General features: G+C 48.6%; 1 protein-coding gene across 4 annotated transcripts in view; it reads right to left on the bottom strand.

Moving 5' to 3' along the window:
* Nucleotides 1-1,230: 1,230 nt before the first annotated feature.
* FBXO10 (F-box protein 10) overlaps nt 1,231-17,495 on the bottom strand; it is a 41,579-nt gene continuing 25,314 nt past the window's right edge. For all 4 annotated transcript variants that reach the window (XM_019729130.3, XM_019729129.3, XM_019729131.3 and 1 more), the window contains 7 exons: nt 16,104-16,240; nt 11,785-11,855; nt 10,093-10,245; nt 8,879-9,148; nt 6,555-6,868; nt 5,249-5,430; nt 1,231-3,130 (listed from right to left, as the gene is read on the bottom strand). In XM_019729130.3, coding sequence (XP_019584689.2) covers nt 2,956-3,130; nt 5,249-5,430; nt 6,555-6,868; nt 8,879-9,148; nt 10,093-10,245; nt 11,785-11,855; nt 16,104-16,240 — 1,302 coding nt within the window. In that variant the 3' untranslated portion in view covers nt 1,231-2,955. The remainder of the gene's footprint in view (nt 3,131-5,248; nt 5,431-6,554; nt 6,869-8,878; nt 9,149-10,092; nt 10,246-11,784; nt 11,856-16,103; nt 16,241-17,495) is intronic.

Below are 17,495 nucleotides of genomic sequence, written 5' to 3'. Positions count from 1 at the left end.
CTATTAATGCATCAATACTTAGTGAGTCTTGCTCTGTGCTGGGCGTAGAGAATCAACAGGACATGACTTCACAGGGCATGGGGGGAGGGGGCCGAATGAGACAAATCAATAGATTTTCAAGACAGGATTCAGTGCTTCCATGGGGATCACGGGGGTGGTATGGGAGCAGAGAGGAGGGGCACTTAACAGATTTGAAGAGATCAGAGAGGGTGTTCCATGGAAGTGATGACAAAATAAGACCCTGAAGTATGGGTAGGATTTCACCCACTGGGCCTTCACAAGCGTCACCACTCAGGGCCTCAATTCCTCCTGTAAAAAATGGGGCAGTGACCTCACCAAGTCAGTGTTTAATATGCTATTGATGGAACATAAGATGATTTTAGTGGCCCAGGGATAACCAAAGTACATGAGATTATACTGGTTAGGCTAAACTGCAGTAACAATTTTTCCCTAAATGCATGGTTTCAACAAAGATTGATTTGTGGTACTGTGAATATTTTCATTTAATAGTTTGCTTTAGTGTGTATTAGAAAACACTAGCTTTTCATCTACTGTAGTGATGTAAACATTTCTTTTTAGTTCAGCAAAATTAAGTGTCCTGGATAGGATCCTGCAATGGAAAAAGGGCATTAGGTAACAACTAAGGAAATCTGAATAAACCGTGGACTTTAGTTACCAATAATGTATCAATATTGGTTCATTAATGTCGACAAATGTACCAGACAAATGTACCACACTATGTAAGACGTTAGGAAAACTCAGGGGTGGGGTGGGGAGAGTAATGTGGAAACTCTGTACGACCTATCTGCTCATTTTTTCTGTAAATCTAAACTCTTCTAAACAATAGTTAAATTTTTTTTTTTTAAAGAGGATTTAAAGAATATTAAGTACTAACTTTCTCCTCAGGTGACATGGATGTAGCAAAAAACAAGATGCTGAGTAACTGAAGTTGGGGAAAATGCGATAATGGATCTGAAACATTTTGCAGACTGTCAGGTCCCCCGACCAGGGACTATGTCTGTTGATCTTCACAAAGGCCAGGGCCTATCACACGAGGACACAGACCTCGGAACCTGGAATTGTGGAGGGAACAAGTGGAATGGACATGATGGTCCTGGGATTCTGTGTCCTGCCGTGGGAACTCAGGATGGTGAGCAGTGCAGGGCCTGCATCCAGCGCCCAGGAACTCCAGCGTATACCCAGATCAAGGAAAGCCCCCCCCCCCCAAAGTGCCTCTTAAAATATAGAACTTTATTTTAGTTGCTGAGATTTTCATAAGCACTTGGTTCACAAAAAAGTCATTGCTTACAAAAGAATGAAGGCAGCATTTTATACAGCGACTCACATTGGGGCCACCAGAGAAGTGCAAAGGACAGTGTGGGGACAGGAGGGGCCAGTGCTCTTGTGCCCAAAGTCCTCAAGGAGAGGCCAGTGTTCCTGGCTCCCTCTAACCCCCTCCCTCCCCCCCGACCTGGGGAGCAGCACCGAGGGCCTGGCAGAACCAGCATGGGAGGCCATTGGTAAGGTGCAGACAGCAACCCCCACAGGCTGGTGGAGGCCCCACAGGAAAGGCCGAGTGGGAGGGGGATGGTTCAGGCTAAACAGGTCCTACATCCAGCCCCTCCCTCCAGCAGTCAGGGCAGGGTTTGAGCCCAGCTGGCTCTGGGACTGTGACACGGTACAGTTTAGTAAAGCCCTTTGGGAACTGGCCTTCTCACTCAGGCTACTGACCCTACCCCAGGCCTGGGCTGGGTACTGGGGACACAGACCTGCCCTAGGCAGGTGAGTGGCACAGGGAAGGACCTGACTAACTCCGAGGCAGAGAGTGCCCCGTACCTGAGGGGACAGAAAGGGCAGGGGAGGCTTGGGGAAGAGCACTGAAGATGGCAGTGTCTGAGCTCCCCCAAGAAGAATGGGGAGGCCCTGGATGTGTGCAGATGGAGAGAAGGCCATGCCAGGAAGAGGGGAGAGCAGAGCCAAGGCACTGAGTGGAAACCATGAGGGTCAATAAAGGCAGGTGGTTATCCATGAGAGCGTGGACACAGAGGAGGGGCCCTAGGCACCCTCATCTCCACCAGTCGTGCCCAGGAGGGGCAGCAGGTGGGGGTGTGCTTGTGGGATTTGAATCCTCCAAGCTAACATCCTCCTACATGTGTGAGCGCCTTGAGGGTAGAGTGGAGTCATATGTGCCCCTGCACTGCCCAGCTTGGCACCTGGGCCATTCGAAGGAAAGCTCTACACTCCCCTCCTGTTTTGGGCATGTCCCTTGTCATTCTTGGGGCAGCCTTTTAAGAGAGGCTCCCTGTCCCAAGCCCCTTCCTCCCTCACAGGTCCATGTCTAAGTACGAGAACTATGTCCTTATGGAAACCAAACAGCTTCTCCAGCCTCTGTAGGCAGCTTGGAGGGTGTGGCGGTGTCCCTGGAGAGATCTAGACAGAGGTCTAGGAAAGGGAGAAATTCTGGGGCAGCTGTGTCTTTCCACCTCACTAGAATCACTTCCCTCTTTCAGGAGTAAATCTCCTCCCTGAGAAGAGCTTGGATCTGGTGTGTAAAACACAGCTCCCTGTAATTCAAACAGAAAACCCTGACCAAAGCTTCAGTGTCCGTTTTCCCCAACTCTTCATAATCTCTACAAGAGCTTGAGTGACTGGAAATCCACCGATTTCTGTTCCTTTTTCTCCTTGAAAAACATTTCCAAGTTCCTTCCTACTGGAGAGCTGGGGAGCTGAAGGGTTTTGGAGGTACCTTGTTCTTAGTCCCCAGGAGGCCTAGGAGCCTACTTTTTCAGGGGCAAGGTGAGGAGGACCTGCCTTCTCAAGCGCTGCTTCTTCCTTCCCGAAGGCCTCACCTAGCGTGGCTAAGCACTGTCAGGACCGAGTCTGAGAACGGGATCTGTGGTCGCTGCTCCCAGTCTTTGGACAGTGCTCCAGTTCCCACACTCTGGCTTCCCATCCTTACAGGATGGTGCAGAAGATGCTGCGATTGCTGTGGTACCCACCTTCCACTCGGGCTGTGATCCTGGTTGCCATGGCTGTCGCCTTCTGCCCACTGTGGGCTACAGAGGGGCCTCGGACGGAGTTTTCAAGGTGAGGGCGTGCTGGTGGGTTCACCAGGCGCCATGTGTCAGACCTGGAGGTGCAAGTTGATAGTTAGTGGACTCAGAGTCTACAGCGTTTGCCGAGTGCCTTGCCCAGTGTTACTTTTGGCTCCAGCTCATTGGATCCAGGTGTTTAAATCTGGGTGTAGGTTTTGTTTCCCAAGTTGGTGATAGCCCAAGGAAGTGGGATATGTGAAGCTAAGGGGCAAAAGTCTTGCTTTCTAGTTCCAGCTATGCCTTCAATTCTGCATGTAACCTTGGACAAGTTACCTCTACTAGAAGCCTCAATTTCCCCATCTTTATAAGGATCTGGATAAGAACAGTGGCTTCCTTTTTTTCTTTTCATTTTCCTTTTCTTTCCCCCGGCCCTGTGACCATGAATGTTTATAGCTTTATTCATAATCACCCAAAACTAGAAACTAAATAACGTTCAGCTGATGAACAGAGAATCTGTGTGGTACAGCCATACAAATGGAAGACTGCTCAACAACACAAGGAATGACAGATGCGACACCACAGGCGAAGCTCAGTGCATTGGGCTGAATAAAAGAAGCCAGACTCAGAAGACTACACACTGTATGATTTCTCTTACACGACATTCTGGAAAATGCAAATAGATGAACGAAGTTGGTGGGCTTCCAGTCCCTCGAGCTCTAGTAGAGATTATAACGGACGGGGGAAATGGAATGATCATGAAGCTTTGCTCAGGGCTTTCAATCATTTGAGTTACAAGGAACTGCCTCTTAACACACACCAAATCCTAAATTGCTTAAGCCAGCAACAAAGTCTTCTATGTATTTTTACACTGATAATATTACAGTGAGTAGGGCTGTAAAAGGTGTGGAGAGTCAGAGGCTGGCTACCGCGGGATGAGTAAAAATGCCTGGATGTATGTTCAAAGCAATCCAAGCACTTGAGTTTGGCAGCAGAGCGAGCGCCTGAATAGGAGTGATGAAGAGAGAGCTGGAGAGGAAAATCAGGACCTGACAGTACACGGCGGACAATGCCAGGCCGACAGGTCTGGAGTCTCCAAAGCGGGAGGAGGAAGTGGACCCCCGGGAGTCCACAATATGTCTGCTGGGACATGGGAAAATATTAGAATTTCTATTTATTTTTCATTTTACACTTTGTTATGTATATATAAATATATATATATGGGGGGTTTCCTCAAAAATATTTTTCTGAGGGTGTATATAATAAAGACATCATTACTATAGAAACGGGATCCATCAAAGGTTTTTGACCATAGATGTGACATGACTACAGCTGACTTAGAAAAATTAATCTAGACGGATGCATAGGACAGCCTGCCTGGCAGAAGTAGGGGGTGCCGGGGTAAGGGCAGGGAGACCAGGCAGGCGGCTGCTGCAACAGGACAGGGGTATTAACAGTGCAGGGGTGATAGCAACAATAACAGTAATATTATTTTTATAACCAGTACAGCAAAGCACCAACCAAACAGAACAAGAGTCCATCCATTAACCACTGAACAACTGTACTGGCAATAGGGGCCATAGGTCAGGGGGAGGGGTGCTGAGACCTCAACAAGGGTGGTGGCACTTGGGGAAAAGAGGTGCCAGATACAAGAACATTTTAGAAGCAGAATCAAGAGGACTTGGTAACTGACGTCTAGTGTTAGGGAGAACAGAGCGGATGTTGATGTCATTGAAATGGGGAACGGAAAGACAGAGGTTCAGGGAAGATGAGTGAAGCGATTGTGGGACACTGAGGCAGAGATACTAAAAACAGCGACAATAGTGGCAGCAGCAAGTAACATTTTTGTGATATCTCAGATGTTCTGCTAGGTCACATGATCTTATTTTAAGTCAGTACTACAAAGCAGAAATTAAGTGAATTTTACTAAGGCTCAGAGATGTTAAGTAACTTGCCCAAGGTCACACAGCCAGTAAATGGCAAAGCTGAGGTTTGAAACCACATACCCGATTCTTAAAGCTTGTTTCCTCCCAGGGAGTCAGGCACAGATCCTCCACCCAGGCCTAACACGAAGCCCAAGCACAGGCCTTTACCTGACTAGAGCCGAAAGCTGGCAGGACTGTAGGGAGCAAGGGTGGCCGCAATCCCCGGGCCTGGCTTCCCCAGTGACCTCATTGTAGTTCTGTAAGATTGGTTTAGGGAACCCTGACGCTTACTTTTTCTTGAAGACCAGGAACTTGTTGTTTTTCATGATGCATTCTCGGTTGTTTGAGACCTGCTGAAAGATGGTCTTGTTGGTCTTGCCCTGGAAGATGATATTCTCCTGCACCAGAGCCTTGGTGCGGCCCCGCACTGCGATGCCGTAGGCACGGAATGAATGGATCCGGTTCTTTATTACCTGGGAGAGGCAGCCAGAGCTTGTCACACCTCAGGGACTCCCAGGTAAGTGAATCACCCGTTATAAAACAGGGGTAAGAACATGCGAAGTAGGTCAGCCGTGAGCCATGGACGCTCAGGGAAGGGATACTGAGACCAGCTTTGGGGAACCAGCAAAGGCTTCCTGGAGAAGGTGATGGGTAAGCTGTAGGAGTTTATCAGGTGGAGAGCAGGGGAGGGCTGTTCCAGGAAGAAGAAACAATGTGCAAAGGCCTGGCAGAAAGGGGAGGTGGTGCCAGAAGCCAGGGTTGCTGCAACCCAACCAAGGCAACAGCGTGCCCCCTCGCCCGTTCCTCTGCTCCCGCAGTGCTCAGATGCAAAGCCAAATAATTCTGTACTATTTGCCTAAATCGCTACTCATGAAGCTTCAGGGCTGAGAGGCTTTGGGGTCATAATTTCACAAGGGCAGGGACTGGGTCAGTTTGGCTCAACACTGAAACCCTAGCACCCAGCACAGTGCTTTGCATAAAAGGGAGCTCAGAGCTCACTGTTCCACGGGGGAGACAAACAAGCAGAGGAACAGATACCAAGCACTGTGGGAAGTGCTCTGTGAGGTAGGGCTGGGCATAGCACCTTAGAAGTCCAGAAAGGTGCTATGCCCACCCCCTCCAACAGCTAGGGGGGTCAGGGAGGGCTTCCTGAAGAAAGTGATAGCCAAGCTGGAGGTCTGAGGTAGCAGAAGAAGGGTAGCCTGGGAATACAGTGACTAGTGTGTGTAAAGGCCCAAGGCAAGGCTTCTCATTAAGCACCTACTGCATACTAGGTCCTGTGTGAGATTATTCTGTTAGGGGAAGAGAGCTGAAATAGCCCTGACCTTGACCTGGAGACCACAAAGATACCCCAGGTGGAACCCCCACCCTGGTTTCCTGTTGGTAACTTCTTTATTCTTCAGAGCCCAATTCACATATCTCCTCCTATGTGAAGTCCCACCTTCATCTCCCAGGCCGAGTTTTGGAATGAGGAATGATGTCCCTTCCAGCGATGGGTGCTTAAGTGCTTTGTGCTTCTCAGCAGAGGGGGTATGGGGGGTCTGCCAGGGCTGTGCCCTGGGTTGGCACCACATGGCACACACACACACACACACACCTTAGTGTCAGACCTGGGCAGCAGCTGCAGCCCACTGCCCCGGTTGCCAATGATGTCGTTTTCAATGACGATGGTGCTGTCTCCCTTGGTGATGACGCCGTGGCCTCTGTTGTCATAGATACCATTGCCCCGGAGCTCCACCTTGCACTGGGCTTCCACCTTGACCCCACTCTGGCGGTTGCAGGAGATGCTGTTGTTAGCCACCCGGGTGAGCTGGCTGCTCTGGGCCACCGTGATGCCCCTGTCCCCGTTGGCGTGGATCACGTTGGTGATGATGTGCAGTGCCTCGCTGCTCTGGACGTAGAGTCCTGAGGCTGCAGGTGGAGGGGGTGGGGGGTAGAGGAAGCACAGGGTGGGCCCAGGCTCAGCCCCGACAACACCCGTCAGGAAAGCTTTCCTGGGACTGTGCCCCCCAGGAGAGAGGCAGGGGAGAAGGGGTAGCCACACTGAGAACCAGCCCTTGGGAGTTACAGCTGGGTGACACAGAGCAAGGGGAAACCGGGAACAGCAAGAAAATTGTGCTCCTCTGAACTAAGTCCTCATTAAATACAGCCAGGGAAATGTGATGCCAGAAGATTCCTTAGGCTCAGATTGATGCTCATCTGGCCTGGGCTCTCATCCTGTGCGTGAATGTCTCCAACAACATTACCGTCCTACTGCTACCGTGTTTCCCCGAAAATAAGACCCAGCTGGACAATCAGCTCTAATGCGTCTTTTGGAGCAAAAATTAATATAAGACCCGGTCTTATTTTACTATAAGACAGGGTAATATAATAAATATAATAAATATAATATTAATATAATAATATAATATAATACAATATAATACTGGGTCTTATATAAGACCAGGTACAATATAATATATAATATAATACCAGATTTTATACCAGAGGGAAAGTTGTTTTGTTTTCCTTCCCATAATGAGCTGGAATCTGCCTCCCTACTATTTGGAGAAATTTGCTTCATAAAGGGAATTCTGTCATTTTTTAGTAGAAAAATGTATTAAGCTAACATATGTCTAGAATGTGTTAGAAATTTGGGGAAGAAAATGGTGCTTGCGGTTGTGGGTGCTTAGAGACACTATGTGTTTGTAGACAAAAAGCAAAAAGACATCAGAAGGCTCAGAGCTGTACAACGTGGTCAGGAAGAGACAGCAAGGCAGGCGGCCCAGGGGTTAGGAGGAAAAGGACTCACTCCCCAGTGGTGACATCCGCCGCCCCTAGAGCAAGCGGCACCAGGGCAACACAGGAGGAGAGTGCGGGGAGGAAGGCGACACACAGCACGCGGAAGGGGTTTGAGCCATGAGCCTGTGACTTTGAACCTCTTGCTGGCACCTGCCTGTTGCTTCTCCTGCTTGGTTGAGAACAGCAAGTATAAATCAAGTATTTGTGAATTTTTGCAGCTTTATCTGCCACCTGGAGGAAACCCTTAGCTGGGAGGGGACAGAACTCATTTTCCAGGTGAGTGGGCTGGGGCTGCTGGCTACACATCTCCCTGCCCTCTGCCACTCCCAGAGGAAAGAGCTTACCAGGGCCTGGTAACCCCTTTTCAACAAGCCTTCCTCCATCAGCCCTCCACAGTGATTCCGATATCAGTCAGGTGTAGGCGCCCCGGAGTCGGAGCTAGATGAACTCCACAGTGGTGTTTTTTTCTTCCAGTTCAATAAACATTGAATACCTACTATTATTTTTTGTCAAGTGTTAGATAACATGGATTTAAAACACTCTTATTTTCTGCATATCTGAGAAAAATCATTGCCAATTAAACCATGATATGCTATCAACTGCAAGACATATCTCATCAGAGATGTTAAAATGTGAAAAATGTGTCTCAATATATTAGAAATGTGTATGCCAGGTGTGGATTTGGCACTGCAGGGGCAGGGGCCACGGACAGGGGTGGGATTCAGTTCTTTGCCTCAGGTTCACAGCCTGTCAGAGTTGATGAATAGCCACAGAAACCAATACAGTCCCAGGCCCCCTAACAAGTGCCACTGGGGATGGGGGCAGGGCATGGTTCAATGCAAAGGATGGCGGGTACTTTCGCGGTGGGCTTTGTGGTTCAAGGTGTTTGAGATGTGTGGATGGGAGAAAGGGAATTTCAGACAAGGAAAACAGCATGAGCAGAGTCGGGGGTTGGGGGACAGGAAAGAATGGATCCAAGTTCAGGGAATGTGAAATCCAGGGGACTGGTGTATCAGGTAAGCGGCTGAAGGAAGTGGCCAATGAGGCTGGAATGGTGAGTCCATGAAGGGCTCTTAGGCAATGAGGGCAGTGAGAGCCTGTAAGGCTCTGGAGCAGGGGCTGAGAGGGAGGGGTGCTCACCTCCATTGTGGTTAATACTGTTGGACTCCACAAGAGCTATGGTGACGGGCCGGCGCAGGGGGTCGTCGTCCTTCTCCAGCTCTGTCTCCCAGAGGATGGCATCCCCGTCCTCGCTGAAGTTCTCCTGGGCTCCATGGCCTCCAGGGAACTCACCAGAGCCATCCTTCTGGCTAAACATTGCCACTCCATACAGGCCATTGTAGCTGACATGGTTGCTGGTGACATGGGGCAGGCTGGATGACATCATCCAGACACCACAGCCCTTATTAGCTGGGACAATGAAAGGAGCTAGTCACTGACACCAAGCAAAAGATGAGGTCGCCCCGAGTGTCCCCCCAGGAGGGAAGCAAAAGAGGCAGTGGCCTGGGAGACCACGTCCCTGATTTGCTAATGACCTTGGACTTTATGGCTCTGGCTGCAGGTTTCTCCTTCATACAAGAGGGAAAATAACAATCGGGACTATATCTCTCAACTAGGATCACCCCATAGGGTGTAAAAGTGCTCTAAGAACTGCCAAGGCCACACGACCAGATCAGAAGCACACAAGCTCATGGTGACAGTGTCAAAGGAGCCACAGAGTTCATCCAGCCCAACCCCTCCCTGCAGAAATGCAGCCCTGCCACTTCCTAGCTGTGTGAACTTCAGCAGGCTACGGAACCTCTCTGCCTCAGTTTCCTCATCTTTAAAATGGACGTAATAACTATACCTCATGAGGATTACATGTGATAATGCATATAACAGGCATAGCAGAATTGGGCCTGAATACATGTTAGCTGCTATTATTATTGTTATTTATTATTATTTTATTACTATCATCATCATCATATATATACAGTCCAGAAAGACTAAGGCTTTGCCCAAAGTCACAGAGTGAGTGAGAACAGTTTTCTTTCTCTGATTATCCTATTTATTTTCAGTTCTCTGGATCAAAAGAGAAGAGAGTTAGATGCTCATATGTCAGAGCTTAAGGATCCCTGTCCTTACACAAGACCCAACTCCTTGCCTTTTGCTGTTTTAAATGGGGGTAAAGCGCTCTGCTTGGCTGACCCCCTGGGTCAATCTGATTACGAGAGGCTTGTTCTGAGAGGGGCTGTGTGGCGGGGACCTGAGATGGATGCTGTTCTCCAGTGAGGTCTCTGAGGTCCAGGGAAAGGTGGCGACTTTCCTAGGACCCGCGAGCTGGAGGTGGCACCTCCCCAGCACGCGCTCCTCACCATAGATGGTGTTTCCTTCTATCAGTCCTTTGCCTTCATCGCCCACAACCACTCCGTCTGAATAGCCGAAGCAGATGAGGTTGCTCCTGAGCACAGGGAGCCCTCCCCGCCGGATGTCCACGCCTCCCCACTGATTCTCACGGATGACATTTTCTATGGAGAGAGGCAGAAAAGAGGGTCAGGTTGCAAGGGCCACCTCCAGTGCTGGCAGCCAAGAGGGACAGCCCAGACCAGGGTGCCCAGACCTTACCCTGTCATCAGCACCCTGAACTGTGGTTGGTGTTGGATGTTTTAGAGACTTGTCTGCTCTCTACTTTCCCAAGAGCAAGTTTTCTGTCTGTCTGTGCTCTCCTATGTCCCCAGTACCCACCGTACCCAGTGGCCTTGGGGACTGATGACTAAGAATGAACTGGCTTTAGAGCCCCTGTGCCAGGCCAGGCAGAGGACATCTGTTCTGGGGGCTGAGGCAGACTCCAGCCTCTCCCCCGCAAGCCTGGGGAGACATGAGCCTGTCCTCCGCCTCAGCTCCCGACTGACCACAGCCTTCCTCTCCTATCCCTTCCACCTCTCCGGGAGTCCCAAGTCAGAAGGGTGGTCCAGGACCATCTGTCCCCAGCACTGAGGCAGGGCAGACTCTCAGCCTCCTAGGACTGGAGTGCAATGGCTCCTGAGACCCTGTGTGACTGGTCCCATCCTGCCCCTGTGACCCCACCTCAAACCCCTTGCTCACCACAATCCAGTCACTACTAATGATCTCCTTGCTCCTCAGGCATCCCAAATCTGTTCCCCAGGTGGCCCTGCAGGAATTCCAGTTCTTTTGTCAGGTTCCTTCTCATCATTCAGGTTCTGGCTTACATGTCACCTTCTCACAAAGGCCTGCTCTGAACACACACACTTAAATACCTACACAGTCCCTCTATCACCTTATTTTAATTATCTGCAAAGCACTTACCATCCTCAGATAGGACTTTTCTTGCTTATATATGTATGCTTTTATTTATTTGTTTTCCCTTCCTAAAATGTCAACTCCTGAGAGCAGGGATGGTGTCTGCTTTGTTCACTGCTGTACCCCTGGCTCCTTCATGCAGCGTGTGCTCAGTAAAAACGTCTGCTGAATGAATGGAGGCTAGATTCACTGGGCCAGTATTTACCAAATCCCTTCTATGTCCCAGGTACGGCTATGCTCTGTGGTGAGGCTACGTGATGTACCAGGCACACTTGATCCTTGCCTTATAGAATTTACTGCCTTATAGCAAAGGAGACTGACATTAAACAGATCACTAAGAAGTGAAGAAAAATGTCCTACAAAACAGGCCTACTGGGTTCAGTGAGTGTCTATATGTATAAAGGGGAGGGCAGGGCAGGGCAGGCTTCCCGGAAGAACTGACACTTAGGTTGAGACCTGAAGGAGGAACAGGAGTTGGCCAGGCAGAGGGGAAATGGGGTTGGATTTCCAAAGCCAAGAGGAGGGATTCAGACAGTTGTGTGGCATGAATGTTCCCGGGTAATGAGCAAGACGGTAGTGAGATCCCGTGAGCACTGGGCCTGGCAAAGAGCAGACACCCCCTCCCTGCCAGGCCGTCCTCGTGATTAGCAGGGCCAGTGTGGGGAGCCAGCATCCCTGAATGCTAGCCACTGCTCAGAGCAGGAGGCCAGGCTGGCAGCAGGCGGGCTGCAGCGTTCCCACCCTACCTGTGATGAGGCCTTTGCCATTCTCGTTCACTGCTATGCCAGCTGCACGGCCCTTGAAAATGTGGTTCCCGCTGAAGTGGAAGGAGAACGAGACAGAGGTGAGACCAGCCCAACGTCAGGCATTATAGACAAAGCCCACCCAAGGGAACTGCCTTCCTGTGTGGGCTTCCCCAGATGGCTCACGTCCACAGGCATTAAGCGCTTCCTGAAGTCCTAGAAACCAGGCATTCAGCAGTCTGCAGTTATCCCTGACCAAAATGAAACCCACAGCTACGCCACAGAGGCACAACGACATCCAGGTCCTGTGGCCTCTCTTGAACACTATTTTAAATGGATGTCATTGTGGAGCACGGGTCTCAGGTGAAGCCTTGGATGTGTCAGAATTCCGAGGATGCGGAGTTAAGCTTGTGTGGAGTGACTGTATCCAGTACCTGAATCAGACTCTCTGCCTGTATCAAAACCTTCTGTTTTGGTCCAACAGCCACTCTTTACCTTATTTTCTGTTAATCACCCACTCACCAAATAACAACGTAAAATAATGACATGCTTTAAAATAAGAAAACTAGATTTTTAAAAAGGGGGGTTTCAAGACCCTCAGACAACGAGTATGTGAAGCCTTCTGGGTTGGGTTCACGACAAATGGAAGAGGTAGGAAAGCATGGTCCTGCTCAGAGAAACACACACGGCCTTACGGCCATGTAACAGCCTCACAAATGAGTTCCTCGAAAGCAGACACTTGAGCATGTGAAAGGACATGCATTTCTTTCCAGTCTTTGCATCTTGGTTTCCTGCCTGTAAAAACAAAGCCAGTCATAACCAGACCTTAGCAGAATTAGGTGATCCCTGGAGGACACGTTTGCTAATTTTACTAACAGGAATGCTGTGATCTCCTTCCCTGCTGGAAGGGCACCTGCCCCCTCTCTTAGGAGGCGGCCGTCTACTTCCTACCAGGTTGCTGAGGGATGTAGGCCCCATATTCATCTGGCCCTCAGAGCCTGGCAGCCCATAAAATATCACTGAATAGGAGTTGGCTGATAAGTTTTCCCATCTTCCAGGGTGAGGTCCAAATGCTCTACTTCCTTAGGAAAAAACAGCAAATTATGTTAGTGCTGGGAAAGCCAGATGTCAGGTACATCTGCACTATACATGTTGGAGTTGAACAAGTGAAATCACCTGGTAAAACATCCCTATTTTGAGACCACTTCAGGGATGGTGTAGATGCCTGATCACTGCACTATACACCTGAAGCTGAAGCTGAACAATAATGAATGTCAACTACAATTTTATGTATATATATATCCACAAGAAGCGGAGTACAGCATAAGGAATAGAGACAGTGGAAATGTAACGGCTGTATGCAATGTCAGAGGGGTAGTGGATGGGGGAAGGGGGGTTATCACTTTGTGAGGAGTATAAGTGATAAATGTCTATTACATTGTTTTGTACACCTGAAACCAATTTTTTCCCTCAGACAAATTTAAAGAGTCTGCTTTGATGTGGTTACAGTTCAATAGGCTAATGGCTACTGTGGGTTTCTAGAATTCACAGTCAGAGGCAGCCCCTGGCCTCAGGCCTGCCTCATCCGTATTCCTGAGAGCTGTGCCACAGTACCAAATGCATGACTGGTATGTTTTTAATACAAATCTCATCTCCCAAGAAAGGGCCCATGGCCACTTGGAGAAACATGTATGTGTGTGTATTTAGGGCGGGCAGAATAAACATAAAAGAAGTATCAGAAAACATTTAGGACAAGGGGACAGATCTTTGTTCCAAGAACCAAGGGTGGGATATTTACTACAGATGAGCCAGTTTGAGTCCTGTGCTTCCTTGCAGCCAAAGCAAAAAGAGAAACACAATAGGTAATATAACTCTCACTGGCAAAAAAACAAGAAAGCTGTGGTTTGCCTCATCGAAGCCACATCAGAGATCTCAAAATTTATTCTGTACCCTCCCCTGGATCCCTACCTTCCATTACAAAGAAACATAAAAGAAAAAAGCACAACTTATTCTCTCAAAGCGACTATGTTTTAAAAACCCTAGGCACTAATCTGATTATAATATTCCTTGCTCAAAACCCTTCAACAATGCCCTAGCACCCTAGCTTGGTGTATGTCTGGTATCACAAATTACCACAAACTTAGTGGCTTAAAACAACACAAATTTATTACCTTCTAGTGTAGGAGGTCAAAAGTCCAAAATAGGTCTTTTAAAGCTAAATCAAGGTGGCAGCAGTCCTGCATTCCTTCTGGCGGCTCTAGAGGGGAAATCCATTTTTGTCTTTTCCAGCTTCTAGAGGCCGCCCATATTTCTTGGTCTGTGGCCTCATAACTCTGACCCCTGCCTCTGCTGTCACATTTCCTGTTCTCTGACTCTGATCCCCTCGCTCCCCTCTTCTAAGGAGCCTTGTGATTACATTGAGCCCCCTGGATCATTCAGGATAACCTCTCACCCCAGCTGAAGGACTAAGTCTCTCATTGAATCCCGTCTGCAAAGTCCCTTCTGCCCATGTAAGGTACCAGAGCCATAGGTCCAAGGATCAGGTCAGGGGGATATTTGGAGGGTCATTATTCTACCTGCCACCCTTGGCATTTGAGGTCCTCGGCTCCAGCATCCACCTGCCTTTGGAGGCTGACCGTCTACACAATTACCCAGGGCATCTCATGCCGACATTTTTTTAAAGCATTTTCCCAGGACATACACCCTGAATTTCACTGCCCCTAGGCTCAGAATGCCTTTTCCTTGAAAATCTTATTTATTCTTCAAGCACAACTCAAATGTGAGCTCCCCATGGGCCTGTCCCTGACTCGCTCAGCTGAAATCGTGGCTGGGCTCCTTTGGCACCTGCATGAAGACCGATGAGAGCGCTTGTTTTGGTGAGTCTTCCTTCCCTTTGTGTGTATTTCTGTCTCCAGCAGGAGATGGTAAACTCCATGGAGCAGACTGTTCTTACACACTTCTTATATCACTGTCCCCTTACATAGAGTAAACACTTAAGTATGTGTTAAATAAATGCATGCAAAGAAACATACCCTTATTTTAAGGCAATAATGCAAAAGATGGAGAAAGAGCACTAACTTTTTAGTAAGTTATTAACAGTAAAAAAAATAAATGACTAACAGTAATAGAACTGGTTCAAAAATTATGTACTATCAAAACAGTGGAATGTTCTGAAACTTTCCAAAGTGATAAATATAAAGGCCATGCAACACCGTGGAAAAGTGCACATGGAATAATGCAGGAGAAAACAGCAGAGAATACGTGTACTGCACGTTAATGCCAGTTATTTTTCTAAAGCACAGACAAAGCTGTGTGAGCCTTTGGATCAAAGCCTTTAATAATTCCCCGTTATCTAGACAAGATAAACTCCACCTTCCTGCGCTTGCTCTACATAAAGCCTTCCTCATCCAGCCCAAGGCTTTCTTTCCATCGTCCGTTTCCGCTACGCTGCATTGCAAAGATGGAATACCACAGGGATAGAAAAGGTCCTGTTGCAGTGACCACAGCACCCAAGATTTGCTGGGACAGTCCCAATTTAAATATTTTACACCAATGTCACACCTGTGTCAGACCTTCCCTCCAGCCACAGTGCGCTGTTTGCTAACCCCGAATCTACTGTGCTCTGCTGCCTTTGCTCAGGTCGTTCCTTTACTAGAATGTCCACCCCCACTTCCATGACAGTGCAAGTTCCACCCATATTTCAAGTCCAACTCCAATGCAACCTTCTAAAGGAGGCCTTCCCACACTCCCCTAGAATGGTTCCCTCCCTCTCTTGGAACCAGTCTTCCCTATATGATAGCTGTGAGGGCAGATCCCTGGTCCCCGTAGTACCACTGCCATTTCCACCTACAGCTTACACCACTGATGGATCTCAGTGTGCTTTCGTACTGAGGCCAGATGTAGCCTCTGGCTCTTACCACAGCGTCCCAGGGAGCCACTGTCAGCTGACCGGAGTTGAAATCTCTGTGCCATCTCTATCTTAGAGATATTTCTGGGCATGTATGTCCTCCAGACTAGAGTAAGCTCGTAGGGAGCAGAGTCTGCCTCTTGTTTACCTTTGTTATTATTATTAGAAGTGCTCAGTAATGTCTGATGGATAGAATGGCTACATAGTTAACTGGAAGAGAACACAGAAACACAAAAGCGATTCTGCTATTGTGGTGCGATTATGGGTCAAGTTACTTCTTTGCTTGAGTCTGTACAGTTGTTTTAGTAAACAAAGATGTTTTCAAATGGAGGAAAGACAGGGAGTAGGAAAACAGAGATGAGCGAGGAAAGAAGGGACCATGGGTGAGCAGGATGGTCGGTACAGCAGTGCATACCTCACGATTGGATTTCCATGGTACAGGATATAAATGCCAGCTTCCTTATTTGAAAAGATTTGATTGCTCCGGATGATGCCTTTTCCATTGCCAAGGACGACGATGCCAGAGCGAAGGCCATGGTGGATCTGGTTACACTGCAAGTGAACATGAGACACCACAGAAGACAGATCAGTCATGCCGGCGAGAAGCTGAGTGTTCAACTGCTGCCCCACAGCAGGTCCAGGATGCATACAGTGGAGAAAACGATGTCACTGTAAGATCCCTAACACACGACGAAGCACCTGGACGCTGCTGCTGCCCTGCCCTTCCTGCACAGGTGCACACATGGAAACCTAGCAGGGAGAATCCGAAGACAGGAGCCTTCACTACCCTGCCTCTAGGCCTGTAGTGATGCTGCCCTTACTTGCCAGAGTGAAGGCCATGGGGGATCTGGTTACACTGCTGAGGGCTCTTGTTCCTCACCAGCAAGGCATGCTACTGGAAATTTCTGAGTCTCCAAAGAGTCCCCCAAACACACAATCATCTAGCCAGGCCACACCACCCAGAGTCCGGGGAGCCCACCTCTCTGGGAAGGACAGCACCTAGATGGATAAGATGTTGGCCAAGTGCTGTCCCAAGGGGGCCACATCCAGGGAAAGGTGACAGCCATTTGGCGTCTAGTCCTCACTTCTTATTCAGGTGAGGGTGGTGGAAAGGAGCGGCTCTGGAAAGCTCAGCTGTCCCATGGCACATGAGGTCATAGGTGTGTGAGCTACCAGGAACCTTAGAGATATTCATTCTAATACCTCTGTACAAATGGGGAAACAGGCCCAAGGTCATATAATGTTTGTGCCAGAGCCAGAACTGAACCTAGTTTTTCTGTTTCCCAGTCAGTTAGTTGCTTTTGAACAGTGACAAAAATTTTAGATTATAGTAAGTTATAATAAAATTGCTTCACTAATTATTAATGTACAGCCCAAATACAATCCCATACTTAACCAGGAAGTTAGCTGTTTCTCCTCCAAAAGAATTTCATCAAAAGTCCTAGTTTGCTTTAAAGTGTTCCATGCTGTGAGCTTTTCTATTCTTACTCACTTTCCAGATTTTTTCCCAACAGATTTGGCCGATTTACCAGGGCAACAACGGCCTAACAGAAATCCCTCACAGGGTTGAAAAACTTGGAGAGAGAGGTGTATGGAATGGCATTCCATCCACACCCTTTCACAAAGCCAAGACTGATATGCAACGGCCCCTTCCCACCTCCACCTGCTAAACTGACTCGCCGCCAGGAAGGCAAACTCATTCTTCTGGCCACGGTGGCGATAATTTCATCAAACACCAGAAACATGGCAGAAACACAGTGCGAGGAAGGGGTTAGAATAGGACACTGGCTAGGCGTGTCTTTTTAAG

Source organism: Rhinolophus sinicus, chromosome 16 (genome assembly GCF_057876585.1).
Source record: "Rhinolophus sinicus isolate RSI-liver-muscle chromosome 16, RSI-T2T, whole genome shotgun sequence".
Taxonomy (NCBI): Eukaryota; Metazoa; Chordata; class Mammalia; order Chiroptera; family Rhinolophidae; genus Rhinolophus; species Rhinolophus sinicus.
Note: the sequence above shows the minus strand (reverse complement) of the source record. Positions and strands in the feature narration are given on the sequence as shown.